General features: G+C 44.7%; 1 protein-coding gene across 1 annotated transcript; it reads right to left on the bottom strand.

Annotated features, from left to right (window-relative positions):
• Window positions 1-6,156: 6,156 nt before the first annotated feature.
• Window positions 6,157-21,957, bottom strand: LOC120522100 (mitogen-activated protein kinase kinase kinase kinase 3-like). Its single transcript, XM_039743267.1, has 12 exons — window positions 21,924-21,957; window positions 21,724-21,851; window positions 21,566-21,626; window positions 19,345-19,462; window positions 19,166-19,224; window positions 17,820-17,923; window positions 17,527-17,698; window positions 14,394-14,462; window positions 14,211-14,303; window positions 12,203-12,273; window positions 7,451-7,506; window positions 6,157-7,354 (listed from the first exon to the last, which is right to left on the bottom strand). The coding sequence occupies exons 1-12, from the start codon at window positions 21,955-21,957 to the stop codon at window positions 7,267-7,269; spliced, it is 1,053 nt and encodes a 350-aa protein (XP_039599201.1). The 3' UTR covers window positions 6,157-7,266.
• Between the last annotated feature and the right edge of the window lie 943 nt (window positions 21,958-22,900).

The following is a 22,900-nucleotide window of genomic DNA, read 5'->3' on the forward strand; positions in this document are numbered from 1 at the left end:
TCACGTTTCTCTTAGGTTAAGAGCTTAAGCAGTGTATACCAGATGTATTTGAACATGAAGACCAGTTTTAAAAGGTAAATGGTGCACAAATAAAAGAGGACAGGAGAAACTGTCAGCACACCGAAACGGGCGAGTGGGGTTTGTGATGCGGCCTTCTCTGGATCCCGCGCCAAGGATGGTGGCTTTGATCTTGGACCGTTTTTGTTTTGAGGTTGGACTTGACTTTCGTAGGATTGCCTGGTTTGCTTTTAGTTCTTTGTTGGATTTGGTTTTCCTTTTGAGTGTTTTTGTATATGCAGTCGGCTCTGTTTAAGTGCACGGCCTCCAGACGAGACCTTCACGTGTGCTTAATAGGAGTGCAACATGTCAGTTTTGAAAGTTGGTCATTCAGTTACCCCACCTACTAGCCTAGTCAAACGCAATAAAACATTCATGAAAACAGACTACAGTGAAGAATATGGTAGATACACGTACAATACACACACACGTTAACTGTTCAGATATACATGTACTCTACTGGCAATTCATAAGACATGTAGTTGCATGTGTCCAAGTGTCAATCAATCGGGCCTACATTTTATGACAATAATCAGTCATTGTTTTCTGCACGCTGTTCGCATGATTCAGGCTGTAAGACTATTCATAGTCCTGACAGCTGTTTATCTCCAGATAACAACGCCGCGTGCGTAGGGACTTCAGTGCGTCCGGGAAGGAAACAGTGTGGCTCATTAATCGCACTGGCAGCAGCGGTATCTTTGTCTCCATTGGAGTCTCGGTTGTCTGCAGTGTGCGTAATGATTGTACAGATCTCGGCATCAGTGCTGTCAACTGAACGATCCGCCTTCAGCCGGGCTACTTACATCATCGCACGGCGATTGCGTCATTTGAGCGTGTCAATCAATATCGTTGTTTGACCAGTGGATGTGAAGAGACGGTGCAGTTAACCAGAGTGAATTTGGCAGGAGAGAATAGCAATGGGATCAATAATGTACATGCACTTAAGCGGATTGTGCGCTTATCCGAAGTTATTGCCCGTTTACTTGACTTTATACAAATAAGAACTGTGCATTGATGGATTAAAGGCCAGAAGTCCACGTGACTGTCATCATCAAGTCCTTCCATGAGAACCCTGAATACAATGAGGACTAATCATTTACGTGAGGTAGAATGCCTAGAGGGGGCTGGGTGGTCTCGTGGCCTCAGACCCCCTGCAGATTTTATTTTTTCTCCAGCCATCTGGAGTTTTTTGTTTTTTTTTTGTTTTTTCCATCCTGCCTGGCCATCAGACCTTACTTTTATTCTGTTAATTAATGTTCTCTTATTTTAATTCCTACTTTGCCCTTTTTTCTCTTTCTTCATCATGTAAAGCACTTTGAGCTCCATTATTTGTATGAAAATGTGCTCTAGAAATAAATGTTGTTGTTGTGCAAGTCACGTGCAGTTGGGAAGCGGAGTGTGTGCTTAACTGATGGGCGCTTAAGTGTAATTTTGATTTCTCTTGATTTAGTGAATTTCGGTATCTTCCACACTAGTGGTGGCTCTGAGGCTAAGGATATGCGCTGGTATCCCGAAGGTTGGCGGTTCGAATCCCCGTCACTGCCAAAAGAGATCCTACTCTGCTGGGCCCTTGAGCAAGACCCTTAACCTGTAATTACTCCAGGGGCGCTGTACAATGGCTGACCCTGTGCTCTGACCCCCAAGGGGTATTTGAAAGCTAACAAATTCCTAATACAAGAAATTGTATAAGGCGAAATAAAGAACAAAGAAAAAAAAAAATCTAGTCAAATTACCGTGCTTCCCTGACAATAAGACCTACTCCGAAAATAAGCCCTAGCATGATTTTTAGGCTGCTCTGTAATATAAGCCCTAGTCAAGATTGTCAGCTGAAAAGTAAGGAACCTAAGGCCAAGTTTATAATTCACGCGATGTGACGCATGTGACCGAAACATCCATTAAATTCTAAGGACACCTTACCACAATATCCCTGAAGAGGATATTTAATGATTACATCCATCAGTCCAGCAGCATCGGCGCAAGACACACTAACACACACTAACGTCATTGTAGCTTCACCAAATCCCCAAACCTTTATGTCTTTGGATGGAAAACTGAGCCCACTGTGGAAACCCACCAGGAAAACGTGCAAAATCCAGGCAAGGACCACCAGGGACGTGACTCCCTGCGCGACAGCAGCGCTACCACTCTGCCACCCGCATATGTGTAACTATTAACAGTATTCATTGTTTAAACAAAGTTAACGATTTATCTGTAACATGTAACATCCATACTTTAATGCATTTCATCATGAAAGTGACATCAAGTAGAAATCTGAGGATTCTAAATGTGCAGAGAGCTGGAATATCAGACATGTAATGTGCTCTGTGTGGCGATCTCTGCCTGCCACTGCTGTCAGGTCAGGAGGAAGCCCCAGATGCTCGTAGCGATTAACAACTGGGTTGGTTTGAAGATGACATTTACGACGGTCTGCTTTAATGATAAAGTAAACTACGAGGTTAAAGTGGACATTCAGAGGTTAAAGCCGAGACTTTAATCACAAAATAGACATTTTCATTGTGTCCTTATTTTTTTTCTCTGTGGCTCAAATACACCGCTGTACATTCTGATGGTATTGTGAAGGTGCAAAAAAAAAAAAAAGATGGCATAGAAGATGGTATGTGAGACTTTTAAAATGTATCGTGTCATTACTTTGGCGAATATGCGACGCTTGAATATCAAAGCACCACGAATGCATTTGTATGTCGCCATATTGCTTTACCACATCGAACCCTTCATGAAATATCGAAACATGCACATCGATCCTGGAGGATCCTAAAAGTGGCTGGGGTAGCAAGAAATTCAGGGTTTGAGAGAGTGGAGAGTTATGATGATATTCCAGAAGGACATGACTGTCCATCCATCCATCATCCACCGCTTATCTGAGGTCGGGTCGTGGGGGCAGCAGCCTAAGCAGGGAAGCCCAGACCTCCCTCTCCCCGGCCACCTCCTCTGGGAGGACCCCAAGGTGTTCCAAGGCCAGCCGAGAGATATAATCCCTCCAGCGTGTCCTGGGTCTGCCCTGTGGCCTTCTCCCAGTGGGGCATGCCCGAAACACAAAGAGAGGCATCCAGGGGATATCCTAACCAGATGCCCAAACCACCTCAACTGACTCCTCTCAATGCGGAGGTGCAGCGACTCTACTCCGAGTCTGCCCCAGATAACTGAACTCCTCACGCTGTCTCTAAGGGAAAAGTCCAGCCACCCTGTGGAGAAAACTCATTTCGGCCGCTTGTATCCACGATCTTGCTCTTTCAGTCACTACCCAAAGCTCGTGGCCATAGGTGAGGGTAGAAACGTAGATCGACTGGTAAATCGACAGCCTCGCCTTTTGGCTCAGCTCTCTCTTCACCACGACGGACCGTTGCAGAGCCCGCATTACTGCGAATGCTGCACTGATCCCACTGTCAACCTCCCGCTCCATTCTTCCGTCACTCGTGAACAAGACCCTGAGATACTTGAACTCCTCCACTTGAGGCAGTAATGTGTTCCCAACCCGGGAGAGAGCATTCCACCCTTTCCGGCTGAGAACCATGACCTCGGATTTAGAGGTGTTAACTCTCATCCCTGCCGCTTCGCACTCGGCTGCGAACTGCTCCAGTGAGAGCTGGAGGTCACTGTCCGATGAAGCCAACAGAACCACGTCAACCGCAAATAGCAGAGACGAGATTCTGAGGTCACCAAACCAGACCCCCTCCGCTCCTTGGCTGCGCCTAGAAATTCTGTCCATATAACTTATAAACAGAATCGGTGACAAAGGGCATAACATGACTGTATTTGGATACATGTATATACAGTAATCCCTCCTCGATCGCGGGGGTTGCGTTCCAGACCCCCCCGCGATAGGTGAAAATCCGCGAAGTAGAAACCATATGTTTCTATGGTTATTTTTATATATTTTAAGCCCTTATAAACTCTCCCACACTGTTTATAAATATTCCCCGCAGAGTTATACAGCATAAACCCTTTGTATTCTCTTAGATATTAGGTAAGAGTCATTGAAATTATGTATATAAACACACTGTTTATATACAGTAAAACCTAAATATTATTTTAAAGATATTGAGTGTCTCCGATATCACATGTTACAGACAGGCCACCAGCAATAAATACGTACAATGCAACAAAAATAGTATACAGTAAATGTGTGTACAGTGACACTAAACGTACGTACATGTACTAAGTACTGTAAGTAGAAAATTAATTATGGTTACTCACCAACAATGACACGATGACTTGTCCGATAACAATGAGTGTAATTTTACTGCACAACAAAGGAGAGCGTCACAGCTCTTCTAATGGAGCCTCTTCAGGCGATTGTGTAGCACTGCCGTTGTTCGTCTTCAATCCAAATCCCTAAAGCAGATTCCATCCAGACTACTGCCTTATTACATCCACTTATAACTCGTTTTGCACCCTGGTTAAAAGGACACTGCGGCCGTAGATCTTATATTCCTTTCCTACTTTTTAAATAAAAAGAATCGTAGCCTTCAACAAATCCAAAACATTTACCTTTTCGGCAATCATTAACATCTTCCTTTTGCGCTTGGGCACGGCCCCTGAAGCAGTAGCAGATCGTTTTGGAGCCATAATGAAGGGCTTGACTTCGTACAAAGATAAACACAAAAGAGCACAACTCTTTACACAGCGAAACACGTTGATGCTGAATGAGTGAGACGAGACTTCCTGGTTAACACTGCATTCAGCAGGCAGGAACTTAACTGCGTGCTCTGATTGGTTAGCTTCTCAGTCATCCGCCAATAGCGTCCCTTGTATGAAATCAACTGGGCAAACCAACTGAGGAAGCATGTACAGGAAGTAAAAGACACATTGTCCGCAGAACCTGCGAAGCAGCGAAAAATCCGCGTTATATATTTAGTTATGCTTTCATATAAAATCCGCGATAGAGAGAAACCGCGAAAGTCAAAGCGCGATATAGCGAGGGATTACTGTATAAGATATCCCCCAAAAATAAGCCCTAGTGCATCTTTTGGAGCAAAAATTAATATAAGACCCAGACTTATTTTTGGGGAAACACGGTACATATTAATAGTTGAGTTTTTGTGGGCCAGTGTTTTTTAAAGGTTCCCTCCCCTGTTTGAATGCAGTTATTCCTCAGCTAACAAAGGACGTGTTTAATTCATTTTAAGACTCTCTGTAATCAGAGGTACAAATTTCATTGAAGGAATGAATACACAAAGGGGGGCTCCGAAAAAAAAAACCCAGAATCGCTCAGTAGCACAGGAACAGGGTGTAGTCCTGGAATATGCCTACGGTCTGGCTAATCAGTCGAGTGCGGATTTCTTGTGTTTTATTCTACAGCTTTTATTTTACGAGTGATGTATGACTGACTTATTTTTTACTTTTTAGTACACTTTTTAACTTAATATAAGCGTGTTTTTTTAAAAGTATTTATATATATATATTATTTTTTAAACAATTCCATGAATTTTTAGGCCCCGCCCAAAACAATACATGTTGCATCAGCAAACTGAGCTGCTCCAGTAACGAGATCAGTCTGATATACCAATAAACGTAAAGTCGTGCAGTGTGACATCGGCGTCACGTGGCTCCACTTGGCTCCACTTGGCCTCTCGCAATACGTGAGAATACGGTGTCAGATACACCGCACGTCTACAGAGAGGAGGTGACCACACGAGTGCTTGAGACCCCAGTCTAGACATGGCAGCCGTGGGTGAGGTTGCAGACGCCAAGGCAGCGCACTTCTCTTTCTCGTTTTCATTTACCTTGAATTCTTCCGATGGATCCTCCTGTTAAAAAATCCAAAGGTCGTCCGTCCTTAGCCCAGATTCCAATCCTCCATATCTTTGACTGTACCTTTTGCGTCTCCTACTGGTGACACTGAATAAACAAAACGCAAGTGAATGTGCAGCATGTAAAACTGACAGATTTTATTTTACATTATATACACGATGCAGCACATAACGAAAATGTAACCATGTTATTGATACATTTAAAATAAAAAAACAGAACAAAATCACAAGCTTGTTTGTGTGAGCTACGCATCCATCTTGTGGCGACAGATCAGAATGGGGTGGGGAGAAACCTGTCGTAGTGGGCATTTCCTTAGCGTTATTGCGCCCCAAAAACAGAATTGCACGAGGTAGAATCCCTAACTATTTTTGGCTGTCGTGTGACAAGAACTCCAACCTAAAGTACATTTTGGCATCGTATTAAAACTCGTGGAAGTGCCCGGGTATCTCCAACAAGGAATGTTTGCGCTCATTAAGATTGCGTACTTCACAGTAACATGAAACTGCAGGTGACAATCTACTCCGTAATAACGACGTTTGGCAGAATTAAGACACTCGAGCCCTGAGGCCCGTACCACCGGACAGACAGCGCTTTGACAAACTCGGCTAAAAACTGCGGTTAAAAAACGAAACAAACACGTATAAAATAATAATATTTTAGTATGATACATTGATTTGTGTCAGTTATTGTAGAAAGGTGTGTTCCACTATCCGGCTAGACGTCTCGTCGACTGTGGTGACGAAATCCACAAAATCACAGCTTGCCTAGGTCAGTATACGTACAGATTTCATTTTTGTTTTCTTTTACAGGATACATTTGTAACACTTGATGTGCAAATTGGAAAAACAGCAGTGCTTGTACACCGCAGTGCTGAAGACACGAGCACCTTAAAAAGAGAAAGGTTTAAAAAAACAAATGTATGGTTAAAAAGATTGGCATGTAAATGAAATCGATGCCATGATTAAAATCGATGTTAGTCGCGTGGGTGCAGCGCTCTGGTCTGCCGTGTTCGGATGATTATTCAGCTCCACCCGAGCCCTTAAATATTAATCTCAAATAATTATTTGCAACACTCCCAGTCCTTTACATCTGTACAGTTAGGACGCCTGTACAACCGAATACGCGCTAATATCTACATTACGTCTTAGTGTACACCTTCAACTGAATGAAGTAAGCGGCTTCCAAAATACTACAGATATATGTACAAAGATTACAGAGAAGTCAGTTAAGCACTTGTGTGGTAAAAGAAGTGGTGGCAACACTTAAAATAAAACAAAACAAAACAAACAAAGTCCTCCACGCCTTCATGACATGCCACAATAAATAGAGTCCAACGCAACTCAAATGCCGTCGAGGTCCAAACACTCTGAGATGCGCAAGCAGTAGTGTCGTCCAACTCCATTCCTGAGCGAGCGCCTCAAACTCCATGCACAGCCATCAGTAACTGTTCTCGTGTCCCGCTAAAATGTACAGGTTACTGTTGGCTGTTGGGTTGTCAGTGGGTCGGCTTTCCAGAACCACCACCCTGGAATGAGAGAAATAAAAGAAAATATAAATACCGCAGTTCAGCACCGGGTCGCCATCCCTTTGTCGAAACCCACCCTGCCGTCATTGCACTCACCTATCCGAGCCTAACAGCTTGAATATTCTGGTGTTATCCGAGATTTCTTGAGTGATCTGTGATTAGAAGAAAGTAACTCCATTAGTGGTCATATTGTACGATGAGCACATCGCCGACGAAGAAGTGCTACAAGTGAGTGGGCCGCCAAATGCACTTAACGGGTCGCACGTTCACATTACATCACCGTCAGATCCCCAAAACAGGGGTTAGGAGTAGGTGTTGATCGGGCGCATTGCCGCACCCACCACATGACAAACCAACTCAGGATCCCAGATTAGTGTAGCCATGCAATGGCTGACGCCTCAGCTCCACACCAGTTCAGATGGAATGGAACCAGTGTGAGGTTTTTTTATGGTGGCTGGAGTGCCCCAGGTTTTGTATAGAGTGGGCCAGATCTAATTATGCAATTTTCATTACGCTATAACTTATTACGTTTATTACATAGAAAATCACCTGAAAAATCCCGGACCATCGAGAAGTGTGCAAACTGACGACATGAATAATCATCTTTGCGCCGAACTGGAATCGTCCTCACAGAAATCAAAGTCATCCAGATGATCTGGATAATTAGATCTGGACCACCCTGTAGATTAACGTCATACCCAGGATGGAGCAATTGCAGGTTAAGGGGCCCAACGGAGTAGTAGAGTCACTTCTGGCGTTTACGGGATTCAAACCGGCAACCTTCCGATTACCAGTGCAGATCCCTACCTCAGACCCACCACTCCACCCCATTCACCAAGGATGCGATGAAATGGAAACTGGAAAGAGGAGGGAAGGACAGCCATTTAAGACTTGGCGAGCAATCGGCTTTGAAGATTTCGAGGCCGCCGATATCGAGTGGGACAAAGCACCAATCATCGCGACCGATTGATTTGTTGGTAACGGCTTGCTTGCCTAATTTGACGAAAGACACAGGAGGATCAGAGTCTACGTAAGTGGCCTTATGAGGAAGTGAGAGTGTGAAATGTCTACGACAGGGGTCTCCAACTCCAGTCCTGGAGAGCTACTGTGAGTGCAGGTTTTCATTCGAACGCTTTTCTTAATTAGTGACCAGTTTTTGCTGCTAATTAACTATTTCTCTTTATTTTAATGGACTTTTCTTGAGACTCTGACCACTGAATTGATTCTTTTTCCTTAAATTTGATGTGAAGTGAGCCAACAGATGACCAACTAAGTTGGGGCCTCAAACTCCAACCAACTTCACTTCATTTAGTTTCTTAATTTGAAGCCAATTCTCGTTGCTAATTAAACCCGATATTTAATTCCATGGCACTCACTCATTCTGCCATGGCAGACATTCACAATGTTTTGTGGACCTGAGCAGATCAATACTACCGAGTCCTTCACCTTTCTTGATTTTCAGTTATTGTGTGATGGGCGCAGGTTGTTGTTTATGTGTTGTTTCATTTTGTGTCTTAATATTGTTTGGTGTCTAATTAAGGAAAAAAGAAACAATTCAGGGGCCTGAGTCTTAAGTTGTGCATCAGTTAAAATTAAGACAAAGAGTTAATTAGTAGCAAAGGGTTAGAATGAAAACCTGCAGCCACAGTAGCTCTCCAGGACTGGAGTTGGAGACCCCTGGTCTGTGACTTCTTAGATACGCTTTTGAAGGTGGTTTGGGGGGTTTGATTAGGGAGAATGAAGCCTGTTTGTTACCTTTATGTTTCGATGTCTGGTTATGTAGATCTAAAGGGCACAGCAACGGCTCATTCAAGACGTCACAAAGGATCCCAGAAGAGGAACCAATGAACGGCAGGCCTCTCTAGGCTCAGCTAGTTCATGACTCCACAATACAAAAGAGACCCGAGGAAAAACCTCAGCTATCCAAGAGTAACGTCTGTGCTCATCTCGTGTTTGCAAAGAAACACCTGGGTGATCCCCAAGCGTCACGGAATTCTGACAGATGAGTCAAATGTAGAACTCGTCGAACAACAGGGCGCCCACTATGTCTGCCATTCGACAGTAAGAACATCAGATATTCTAAATGATGATGATCTGAGAGGAGCTGGAAGACTCGCCGTTACCAAATTCCGAACTTTACCTGAATATTAAGGAGAACGTCCGTTCATCTGAAGAGTCGTTAGGTTGTGCAGTTGGACGGTGCATCAAAAAACACTAAGGCAAGTCTAACAAGTGAATGGTTCAGAAGATGGAAAGTGAACGGTCCTGAAGTGGCCTACTCAAAGTCCTGACTTGAATCCAACGGAGAGAACCAGAAAGGAGCAGCTGATGTTCGTAAATCTACCAAATTATGCAGAGAATAGTGGGCTAAAATTCCTCAATGGAGATGTGACAAACTGAGAACAAATTAAGGAAAGTGTTTGGTTGCAATTACTGCCGCTAAAGATGATACAAACGAGTCCTGGAACTCTAGGGGCTATTACTCTTACAGATGGGTGATAGGAATGTCGGATAACTTTGTCCCTTTAATGTATTGTGTGCCCCGCCAGTTCCCCTTCTCGAAGAGTAAAGATCTGAGGTCCCTCACTGCTATTACTAAGGGGGCAAATACTTCTTCACAGGTCCCTGATGCGGCCAGACTAGACTTAATGAGCATATGAATGTTACGTTGTACATTTTTTTCATATTTTGTTTCAGTCGTGAAAAAGTAAGTGCACCCAATGGAAATTGTTGACTTGTTTCAATAATGGATTTTCATGCAAAACGGGGCCTACAGATAAAGATGATCAACTTCAATCATTTATTCGACAACAGTAGCAGTAGATAGAATGGTCCACAGGAGAAAAAAGCAAGTCCACCCTTGGCCTCAGAAGCTGGAATCGTCCCCTTTAGCAGAACTGACTTCTTGTACTGTAGGTGTTTAGCAGAGCTGCCCACCAGCCTTTGACATCAACTCTGACATTTTGGACCGCTCCTCTGTAAAATAAATTCCTTCACTTTCAAGATGTTTGTAGATTTTCTTGTATGTTCTTCCCATTTCAAAGCCCACATAACATTTCAGTTGGATTCCAATCAGGATTTTGACCAGACCTTTCCAACTCCCACCCATTTCTACTTTATGTGACATTCCTTGGTGGATCTGCTAGCTTTCTTCAGATCATCATTGTTTTGAAAGGTCCATATCCAGTTCAACTTAAACCTCCCATCCTCCTCCAGCACACACTGGTGTGATGCAGTATTCCTAGTTGACTCGATGACTGCAAGCCAGCCAGGCCATGAAGCAACAAAACGACCCCAAAGCAGAACATTTCTACCACTTTTCTGCTCAGCTGGCATGAGGTTCTTCTCCTGAAATGCTGCCAAACATGTCTACCGTTATTGTGGCCAAACAACTCCATCTTTGATTCTTCTGGCCAGAGGATATCGTTCCTGAAGGCCTGGTCTTTGCCGGGGATGTTCAATGGCACACTGTTGTCTAATGTTCAGACAGCAAAGGCTTTTTTCGTGACACGCCTCACATGCAGATCAACTCTGTCCAGTCTCGTTCTGATTGGAGATGATTGAACTTTAACACTCAACTGTTGCAAGGGTTACCTGAAGATCCCGTAATTAAATTGTGGAGCTTTTGCAGACATCTTTTAGTATCAAATGGGCAACTCTTGGGCTTAATTTGCTGGGCCCGCCAGTCCTGGACAAGTTAACACTCATTTGAATTTACGCTATATGCCCGAGGATTGTCCTTATGGTAGAATGATGGATTTACAAAAATGTGTCAATTGTTTGAAATCCCTTACCGGACCCCTTGGCATCCACAATCGTCTTTGTGAGGGCCTTAGGGAGCTCTTTTGATGTTGGCATGACGGCACCACACATATCGACAGCAAAGAGAACAGCAGACCCTCGATATCTGTGGTTCTCATCATTGGCACCTCATCTTGAACACCTGGTTCTCATTTGATGGATCTGGAGTAGTGACACAAAGTATGGGTTGTAGTAGGATAATGGGCATCCCGGCTGGATTGGAGGATAGTTCAACACACAGACGGGAGGCCAGTGCAATGACGCAAGTGGATTGACCAGAGAGGCAAGGAACTAAATTTGTACCCAGCTGGTATGATTTAATGGACGGATGGAGAAAAGCCAAGGATCACACACTAAGTGGCAGTGATCCTCGTATGTTAACCCAATCGGGACATCCACAGGGGTGCTTGGGACTTGTAGAGTCTGGAAGTGCAGGCCTGTTGGGGTCCCTGGGTATCGATCAAGGGTGCCATCAGGGGAGGACCTCCCTACTTTTCCTTCCGCAGTATGACACAGTATGACACTGGAAGCATTCCTGGTTCCAACTTAAAAGGAGTCCGCTGCCTTACTTCATTTGAGTCACGAGAGGTAGAGGAGGATGAATTGTGTGATTTGTTATTGTGTATCGATATTGTGGCAAGTTACTGGAGAGACGAAGTGCCCTGTGAGAATAGAAATTCTTTATTTTTGTTCTAATAATGTGTAGTGTATTGCTGTGTCTTGGGTTTGGGGCTCAGTGGTGCCCCTTGTGGTCACACTTACTACTTTTTCCCTGTGACAAATCGATGTTTTTGTTTGTTTCGATTATGAGAATGAATATGTCATGCCAGTCGGATATGTCATTGCCTTTATCTGTAGTCACCAATTGCATGAAGATCTGATGTTTGCCTGTTGAAAATGTCAGCAGTTTCCATGGGGTGTACTTAGTTTTTCACATGGCTATATGTGTGTCCCCCTTCCATCCTCCTCTGCAGTACAACCAGTTTTCTCAACTGACATAACATATTTAATGAAAGTGTTAAATTAAAACTTAACAGGCTTCCTTACTTCATTTGACCTGAAGCTTCTTCCTTGCATGCCGTGTTTCCAGAAAGCCAAAACGCTGTCTTGCAGACAAACTACAAGGAAGGTAAGAAAAGAAGAGGAAGCACGTTAGCCACAATAAGCCACTGACTGAAAACACAGTCACGCCATTGAGTTGTCTCACACATTTTGGTATCACACATATGATGAAGACCATGGAGCGGCTGCTGCTTCACCACCTGAGGCCACAGGTCCGCCACGCCCTCAACCCTCTGCAGTTCGCATACCAGGAGAAGGTGAGAGCGGAGGATGCCATCATCTACATGCTACACCAGTCCCTCTCCCACTTGGACAGAGGCAGTGGAGCTGTAAGAATTCTGTTTCTGGACTTCTCTAGCGCCTTCAACACCATCCAACCTCTTGTCCTTAGGGACAAGCTGACAGAGGTGGGAGTAGATTCACACCTGGTGCCATGGATCGTGGACTATCTTACAGACAGACCTCCGTATGTGCATCTTGGGACCTGCAGGTCTGACATTTTGGACTGCCACAGCAGACTGGACTTTCTCCGGTCCTGTTCAGCCAACATACATCAGACTTCCAATACAACTCGGAGTCCTGCCACATGCAAAAGTTCACTGACGACACTGCTATGGTGGGCTACATCAGGAGTGGCCAACCTAATCAAGGACTTTGTTAAATGGTGCGACTCAAACCATCTACAACTGAACACCAGCAAAACCAAGGAGCTGGTGGTGGATTTTAGGAGGCCCAGGCCCCTCATGGACCCCGTGATCATCAGAGGTGACTGTGCAGAGGGTGCAGACCTATAAATACCTGGGAGTGCAGCTGGATGATAAACTGGACTGGACTGTCAACACTGATGATCTGTGTAAGAGAGGACAGAGCCGACTATACTTCATTAGAAGGCTGGCGTCCTTCAACATCTGCAATAAGATGCTGCAGATGTTCTACCAGACGGTTGTGGCGAGCGCCCTCTTCTACGTGGTGGTGTGCTGGGGAGGCAGCATAAAGAAGAGGGACGCCTCACGCCTGGACAAACTGGTGAGGAAGGCAGGCTCTATTGTAGGCACAGAGCTGAACAGTTTGACATGCGTGGCAGAGCGACGGGCACTGAGCAGACAGACTCCTGTCAATCATGGAGAATCCACTGCATCCACTGAACAGGATCATCTCCAGACAGAAGAGCAGCTTCAGTGACAGACTGCTGTCACCATCCTGCTCCACTGACAGACTGAGGAGACCCCACACTATGCGACTCGGGGGGTAAACGTTAACATCATACAAAGTTATTGTCTGTTATACCTGCATTGTTATCACTCTTTAATTTAATATTGTTCTTTATCAGTATGCTGCTGCTGGAGTATGGGAATTTCCCCTTGGGGATTAATAAAGTATCTATCAATCTATCTATCTATTATATAGTGCCTTTCATATCTATCTATCTATTTATTATATAGTGCCTTTCATATCTATCTATCTATCATATAGTGCCTTTCTCATCTATCTATCTATCCATCCATCCATCCATCCACAGGCCTCCATCTTCCAGGTGAGGAAGAATTAAAATACTTAAGGAGGTCATCATCATGTGATCAATCGGTCACCTGATAAGGCTCCTCTTTCTGCTAGGTGTAGAAAACGAGAGAGTGAACACTTTGATGGAAATCGCCTTCTGATGTAAAACCTTTGGATCACATTGTAAACCGCATGTTAACACAATTCTGGAGGGCCGTCACGTACCGCCGCACACGCCATGCACCTGCATTACCACATGTTCTGTTTTAGGGAGCAGCTGCCACATGACGGACTGCCTCATAGCTTGGCCAAGTCCTGGAGGACAGGGCAGAGGCTGCCATGGGTGGTATCCTTCGCTAGCGGCTGACTGTTAGACCTGTGTGTACACAACAGGTGGATGGCTGCCCATCTCTCTGGTTCCCTCAAGCCCCATGTTTGAATGTAACAGAAAATGCAAAGGAAGAACTGGAACTTACTGTGGGTTTTCACTTACCTATTGACTCGATCTGAAAGTTAAACGTTAACTCGGCGGAAAGCTTTCGACTGGACTTCAACCTTCCTAGCAGATTTACGATTTTTATACACCCTGCGGGAGTGAAAAGACACACGAGAGTTCAGGAAATGACGCACTGATGTGGGAACAGAATGCGGTGAGGAAACCTAAAGGAATACTCACGATCCAGGCACACTAAGATGGTGTCTCTCTCGAGCTGGGTGACGTGAATCACGCACGACTGCGGTGTATCTGTGGAAGAGAAAGCAAAAAATTGTTTAGCAACACGTCTTCATGCCGCTTGTAAGACTCCAATTCATCAGCGTGATGGGCGGAATAAAGGTTAGGAACTCTGTTGGCTTCAAGCAGAGGCAAAAATTCATTCAACGGCAACGACACGTCACGCGGCCTCGTTTTGGCCCTCATGTTACGACCTGCCAATGAAATTCTTAGAACTCCACGAGGCCTCGATTTTAAAGAGTATACACAGTAATGTAAATACAAAATATTGTGAAAGTAGACCTTGCCATTCCTGCACGGCCTGATCCGCCTCCCATTTGTGACAGCCAATAACATGCTGTCTTGTGAAGAGTGAAAGGCTACGGTAACTTCGACTGTATTCTTAGCCCCCTTATTGCGTTATAGCCGCCGTAGAGCTACGTAAAACATGAGACATTAGACAGGCCTTTCTCTTTGTGGGGTCCAAATCACCCCCATCACACCACTGCTGTCGTATCCGCTGAATCACATGAGGCCTCCACTGGGAGAAGAGCCAAAGCTAATCGGTATCTCAAATTCATAACCGTCGGCGTGATAACACGGTTTTGGTCTTGTGTACCCCTCCCCCGTTCTCATTTGATCTTTCGAAAGGCCTTAAAGTCGAGATTTTAAGTTGTGTCAATGGTATCATAAAACCACAATTTAACGAACTTCGTCATTTTGGAGTGACGTGTCTCCTTCTCCAAATTATAACCACTTGATGACATTTTAGAAATGCAATGCGGCCGGGATTTTAGGATAGGTAGGGTTTATTACACGGGCCAAATTTTATTATATTCAATGTTGTGACTGTTTTGGAATAATGCAAAGTTTTGGGGTTGGTTGCCCCACCATTGCAGCCCCCTCGACAATTACATTTTTGAAACGACAAAGAGCCTATAGGGTTAGTTGGACCAAACTACATGCAAAATTTTGGGAGAAAACAGTTCCGTTTTTTGCGTGATTGGCAAGCAGACAAACAAACAGATGATACAATCCAAGGATTGAAATTTCCCCATAGGATTGATAACGGTTTATCTAATTTAATCGAAACAAGGCCCTTTTACGTTATACTTCCTGTTTTCATTTAATTTTTCTCAGTCTTTCCCAAAGCATAAAAAAATCTATACATGTTTTCTGGCCCAGAGTATTTTGAAGTTTATAATTGTTTTCCCCGTCTTTTATGAACCCCTTGTGTTTTTCTTCTAGATGGTGCCAGTTATCATGGGAATCCAATATCCCACAATACATTGGGCATGGACGATGGTCACATAATTGGAGTGACTGGGTTTACTCACACAGCCTCACATTATCTGAGATTAGATTCAATATTTGCAAAGTACGTTACTTAAGTTGAGAATTTTCGCAGGATTGACTCCGAACTTTGGTTTTGATTTTCGGGTTTGCGTTTCTGGTTTTGTCGTTTTTTCCTCTTTGATGTCCAGTTTTGATAATTTGCTTTGTTTTCTAACCGCATCCTTTCTCTCACTGAAGTCTCTATACTTAATGTGCAAATCATAAACCACTTCAAACGAGACCAAAAACTTCAAAAGTCTGAGGATTTTACGGTTACTCGTATAGATCGATATTGTGAATATTGCGATATTAAATTGAATTATTTGCCTGCTGCTGTAGCTCGCACTTCTGTTTACAGGTACCGAGTGTACCACTTGGGTCGGCGGGTGAGGACGACTCTCCAAGAGGATACGGTAGCACACCGTCGAATAAAGTGCGGGCTGTGAACCCACGTAATGTTAAAGGTCAGAGCAGAAGAGAATTAGACATCACACTGTGGATCCTCGTGACTGCAGACGTTTGAGAAGGGGTTCACGTTCTAAGGAGAGGTGTCCCCAAAAGTGTGTTCTCGAAAAAACAATTATATACAACTTCCGCACTATACATTTACAGGTATTTGTGTGTGAGTGTATACCGTGCAGTCCATGCGTACAATTGTTATTAGTGTGGCTCTCTAACTAAGCATGCTGGGACTGAAATGAAACAAAGGATCGGAGCTTTTAGCGTTGACCTTTAGCATTAAATTATGGACAGATTTTCTAGGCATAGCTAAGGGGGGAGGCAGGTGTCCAGTTTGGTGACCTCAGGATCGCAGCTTTCATTTTTGCAGATGATGTGGTCCTGCTGGCTTCATCAGCTGTGATCTTAGACACACAGTGGGATGATTTGCAGGTGAAGCGGGCAGGATGAAGATCAGAACCTCCAAGGTCATGGTTCTCAGACGGAAAACGGTGGAATTTTCTCACTGGGTAGGGGATGAGGCTCTGCCTCAAGTGGAGGAGTTTAAGTATCTTGAGGTCTTGCGCATAAGCGAGGGAAGAAGGGAGTGGGAGATCAATAGGCGGATCAGAGTAGTGGATGTCGTAATGGTCAGCTGTCAAGAAGAGAGAGCTGAGCTGGAAGGCAAAGCTCCCGATTTACCGCTCGAGCTACGTTCCTACTCCAACCTATGATCATGAGCTGTGGGTAGTCTTGGAAAGAACTAGACTGTGGATACAAGCATCAGAAATGAGTTCCCTTCACAGGGTGTCCGGGCTCGGCCTTAGAGTTAGGGTGAGGAAAGCAGACATTCAGGAGGAGCTCAAAGCAGAGCCGCTGCTCCTCTGCAGTAAAAGGAACCAGTTGAGGTGATTCAGGCATCTGATTAGGACACTTCCTGGATGTCTCCCTGGGGAGGAGTTACCGGCCTGTCCAATCAGGAGGAGACCCAGAACATACTGGAGAGATTGTATCTCTTGCCTGGCCTGGGAACACCATGGTATCCCTTGGAGGAGGTAGTTGGGGGAAAAAGGACATTGGGGCATCTTTGCTTAAACTGCTGCTCCTGTGACCCGGACCTGGATAAGTGGCAGGAAATGGACTGATGGGTGAATGGTGTAGGAATTGCAGCACTTCCTCTATAAGGTCTATTTTTTATTGCCCGAAAGTAACCAGACATTTCCTAGCGTGCAAGAATCCCATGTGACAATACGCATGAACTCATGTTTGTCTCAAAGACAATCCTCCACTGCTAACATCCGAGTGCACATCCACAGATACTCACCTGTTTCAGTAAACCAGGATGAAGTGGAATTGGGGTTGACCGTCTCAAAGCGGACAACTTGGTTAAATTCGGTTCCTTTGCTGACGGCAACGCAGATCAATGGGTACTCCTGCTCAGGAACGACGAGCATTTCAAACACTTCAAGTGGACATGGCAAAGGGAAGTCTATATTCTGCAGAGAGAGAGATGAGTTTTAGGGTTTGACCCTTTTGGTTAATAGAGCCACATAATTACAGAGAAATGAAGGAAACGCCTGCCGGAACCTCAGGCAGCAGGCCCCGGAGCCTCCATACCTTTATGAGCATAAACTTCTGCATTGGTTCGACCCACTCCAGTAATACAATGCTGGACTGAAATGCCCCGCATAGATACTTGTGTCCTGTGTAAGGATTCCGCACTGAAAGGAAAATGAATAGATTTAGGACGGGCATTAAAAACACAACGAGGAAGGGTGAGGTGGAACGGCAGATGCTGGTGCCATCCTTCTGGGTCATTCTCAATACTGTTTTTCAGATCACCCGTGTCTGCCTTGCCGCCGGCCTGCTCACACGTGGCCAGCTTACCAGTGCATTCTTGCATTGGCACCCACCTTCTGACTGGCACAGAGTATTTCAAAGTTCTTTCATCTGGGTGTTCGAACGCAGTTTTGTGAGGAAGCATGTGGTCTGTACAGAAAAGATCAACGACAACCGAACAACAACTGGCTTACTGGGTAAAGCACGTCCTTTCTCGATTTTCAAATAGAGCTTTGGACAGGTAAACCATGTTACATCAGAACTTAACATGGAAGAAGTCCTGAAAAGGACGCGGTCTTTGGCATAAACTAATTGAGGCTTAAGTGCGTGTGTCCTGCAAAAATATGACAATGCGGAGACGGCTTCGCTCAAAGCACTCCGGCTCTTGTGATGGAACAACAGAGTCCGATGCTGGAGCAGGCCATGGCTCACATTCTCTAAATGGTAAAGACACTCAACATTATTTCTGGTCCTTTATCATACTAATAACCATTACAAATCATTTTCTTATGTATGGATAATCACCAGTAGAACCCAGCAATTTGTCTAGCTATGCTGTGTAATGAGTGCCCTGCCACATACGCAAGACAAACGCCTACGAAACTACGGAAGATCATTTGTGCCAAAATAAAATCCAATCCAACATGTTAACGAGATTGAAATGTAATGCATATGCATGCGGCGCATTTCAGTTTGGCACTGTTTATTATATCGTGTCATACTTAAAAACACATCCACCAAATTGATTGATTGCTTCCAATTTTCGTGTCAGTTTAAAATGTAATACAAAAGCGCATTGCGTCTTCATTCGTGTCCACAGATTGCGCATCGTAACTGAAAGCAAAGCAGACGTGTTGCATTTCGCTTAGCGGCTTCTCGATGTGTGTTGCATTTCGGTTCAAGACCTCGCTTTAATCCGCCAAAAGTGAATGTAATCAAACGACCAATCAGGGTCACAAGGCGGGGCAAGGGGCGGGAACAGTTTTGATTGTCTACCACTCTGTGTGCTCACGTGTTATTCCTAAAGATTTGTATGCTGGGTCAATAATATGTTAGGATTAGAAATGTAGAAAACACCTGCATAAGAGCACCGTCATAAAACATAAGAACTGAAGGATAATTACCCACGCAACACTTTTGGCAACCTTTCGTGTCTGGAATTTTTGTTGATACGGCAAACTTCCTGCAAGTAAAGGAGAAAAAGCAAGAGGATTGAGAAGCATGAGTGACAACGGGACATGACAGAAAGTTAAAAAAGGATGAAATCCAGCTGCAGCTCACTTTCCCGTCCTCCCATACCCACCTGGGAAGGATTCGGTCAGGAAGCTTGTGAGTCGGAATGGCAACAGGCAACTTCTGCATCTGTCGAGCATACTCGAAGAGGCCGATCAGATTGTGAGAGTAGAGTTGCGAAGCTTTGCCTTGGAGCAAAAAAAAAAAAGGGACATTTTTACCGAATGATTGCTAAAATTTCTTAACATTTTGCCGAACACAAGGACTGTGACGGTGGGAACAGGACTCTGGAGCGGGCCTGTCACACATGGGGGTCTCTGTCTCTCGTTACGCTTTGATTTGGATTCTAATCTTCAGTGTTTTTATAAACCAAATCTTGATTGTGGTGGGGCTTCACTTTTTACAGAAGGAGTGTCACATGACCGTGTGACACAATGGTGGCCAACTACCTGAGGCGCCTTGGACTTCTCCACTCGCTCTTTCCTGTGAGCGTCTCCCTAATAAAATGGACTCTTTCATCCAGGAAACTGAACACGGCTGCCATACCTTACCTAGTTTTTTTAATATTTAGGAAATGAAAGAAGTTTAAAAATGTTTAAACGTTAACATTTCCAATTTTGAACTTCTGTTCAGTTCACGGCCTTTCAAACAGAATAGACATCTTTCAGGGTCCTCGAAAATGTCAACCTCGGTTGTGAACGTGGCTCATGCAAAACACAGGGACCACAGACTATACAGTAGTGTAAATACATCCATCCATCCATCATCCAACCCGCTATATCCTAACTACAGGGTCACGGGGGTCTACTGCAGCCAATCCCAGCTGACACAGGGCGCAAGGCAGGAAACAAACCACCGGAGGGCACACACACCCACACACCAAGGACAATTTAGAATCGCCAATGCACCTAAACTGCTTATCTTTGGATTGTGGGAGGAAACCCACGCAGACACGGGGAGAACATGCAAACTCCACGCAGGGAGGCCCCGCAAAGCGAACCCTCAAGGGTCTCGGAACTGTGAGGGAGCAGCGCTACCCGTGCCGCCCAATGTAAATACAATACAATACAATTTCTTTGTTGTATAGCCCAAAATCACACAAGAAGTGCCGCAGTGGGCTTTAACAGGCCCTGCCTCTTGACAGACCCCCAGCTTTGACTCTCTAAGAAGACAAGGAAAAAACTCCCAAAAAACCCTTGTAGGAAAAAATGGAAGAAACTTTGGGAAAGGCAGTTCAAAGAGAGACCCCTTTCCAGGTAGGCTGGGCGTGCAGTGGGTGTCACAACAGTCTTTTGTGGTTCAGTAATCCCATGTCGCCAAATCACAACTTCAATTTTAATTTGTTTAATTCTTCAGCCGCTGCCCTATTTGCTTCATCTGACTGCAACCTTCAACCCACCCTCAAGTGATCTGCTGAGTGAAGAGTGAAGCGGCTCACATGACGATCAAGCACCTCCAAGTCTGAGGTTGTGGTCCTCTCTCGGAAAAAAGTGGGTTTGTCTCCCCAGGTGAGTGGAGCACAACTGCTCATAGTGAAGGAGTTCAAGTACCCGAGATCTTGTACACAAGTGACAGAAAAAGGGAAAGTGACATTGACCAGCTGTACCGCTCCATGGTGGTGAAGCACGAGCCGAGTCTAAAGACAAACCTCTCTGTTTGCCAGCCAATCTGTATCTCTGTCCTCACCCGCGGTCAATGAGCTGTGGGTTATGACGGACAGAATGAGAACTTGAGTACGAGCGGTGGAAATGAGGTTCCTTCGCAGGGTGGCTGGTTTGACATTTCTATGATAGGGTGACAAGCTTCAGAGTAGAGTCACACTGCTCCTCCGGATTGAGAAGAGCCAGGTGAGGTGGTCTGGGCATGTCGTAACAGGTGGCCCCCTAGAGCGGCTTCAGGCACATCCTGCTGGGTGGAGACCCTGTAGTAGACCCAGGACACGCTGGAGGGATTATATCTCTTGGCTGGCTTGGGAAAACCTGAAACCTCCCCAGGAAGAGTTGGAATCTGTTGCTGGGGACAGGGAAGTCTTGGCCAAGAAAAGTAGATGGGAAGATGAGATGAGGCCATTCTACAGCATTCATGGAGGAGGATAGCTTGTCCTTCTGAGCAAAACCGGAACAGAAGACGACTAAACAGAATAAGAAAAGAGGCTGGAAATCAACTAGCGAGTGTGTGCTATGAGACCCTCAGGCTGACAAAGCCCTCAGTTTAAAAGTCTTCTTGAAGGTGCGTGTGTGGCCCACATCTGACCAACTTCAAAGAAAACTTTGGTGTTCGTGAATGCTTACCAGAAATGGACAGTAAACAGTTGTTCATGACGTACAGCCAAGTGCATCTTCGGGGAAACAACTGAAAATAAATGAGAAAGTAGATAACACAAAAGTCGATTAGGCAAGTGCAGAGGCTCCAACAGATTAATACGAAAAACCAAACGAGTGACATTTACCTGCTCCATGGATGTCTCATGCAGTTCATTCAGGTTCAACGTGTAAATTCCTTCTTCAGCACCAAAAATCAAATACTGGTCTAAGGAATCGGAAACATTTGAATTTGATTTATTACAGAGTGAGAGCACTTACACATAAAAGGGGGCATTCCTGGAATCGTGTGGTGTGGTTATCAAATATGCCACTGGGTATCGTGTACCAAGGGTCTGGTCAATCAGTCTGCTGAGTGGCATCGTGCCGAGTTGATCGAATGCAGATTTCCGGCGTTTATTCCACAATCACAAACGCGACTTTGATGATTTTTTTTCCACCTTTCTCCAGCATGGGGCGCTATCTCCCTTGTTGGAACAAGTTCTTTTGTAATTGTGGCGTGTTACATAATCCGAAACTATATAGATATCATGTAAAAAGGCCGTACCCCTCCCTTAGTGATACGGCGGTAACAAATCACACAGGAGAAATAACTTTGCTTTCTTTAATGATGATTTACGCGGCATAACAGATGAGGAAGCCGACGGATGGATGGGAGATACCGTCATCCGATCCGGAAGATCCTTCCAACGCAGTGACGTAAATGGCAGACTCTATACATCGAGCTCCCACTGCCAAAGGTCTTGTCATGGCTTCCTCGTCTGTTATGCTGCGTAAATCATCATTAAAGAAAGCAAAGTTATTTCTCCTGTGTGATTTCTTACCGCCGTATCACTAAGCGAGGGATATCGCCTTTAATATCATTATCTATATAGTTTCGGGTTATGTAACACGCCGCAATCACAAAAGAACTCATTCCAACAAGGGAGATAGCACCACCTGCTGGATACACCACCAAGCTACCCTGGCAGATTTTCAAAATGCAACGACGACTGCGTTTTTTTTAAATTGACAGACTTGCTCATAAAGAGTTTGTTCTTCATGGGCAGAACGTTAATCAGCGGCGTTACACTGAAATGCTGAGGTGTCTACCAGAAAAACGTCTGAAAAAGCAGCGCCCTCAAAACTGGACTCTGCAATGCAACTGCACACCTGCACACTTTGCCTTGTCGTTCAAAGAATGTTTGGCCAAAAAATCGATGTGGCCGTTTTCGCCAGATCTCGATCCCGGTGATTTCTTTTTGTTCCTAAAATTACAATGGAGACTTAAGGGAAGGAGATTTTAGACACAGTAATAAGAAAAGA

Source organism: Polypterus senegalus, unplaced genomic scaffold (genome assembly GCF_016835505.1).
Source record: "Polypterus senegalus isolate Bchr_013 unplaced genomic scaffold, ASM1683550v1 scaffold_2897, whole genome shotgun sequence".
Classification (NCBI taxonomy): domain Eukaryota; kingdom Metazoa; phylum Chordata; class Cladistia; order Polypteriformes; family Polypteridae; genus Polypterus; species Polypterus senegalus.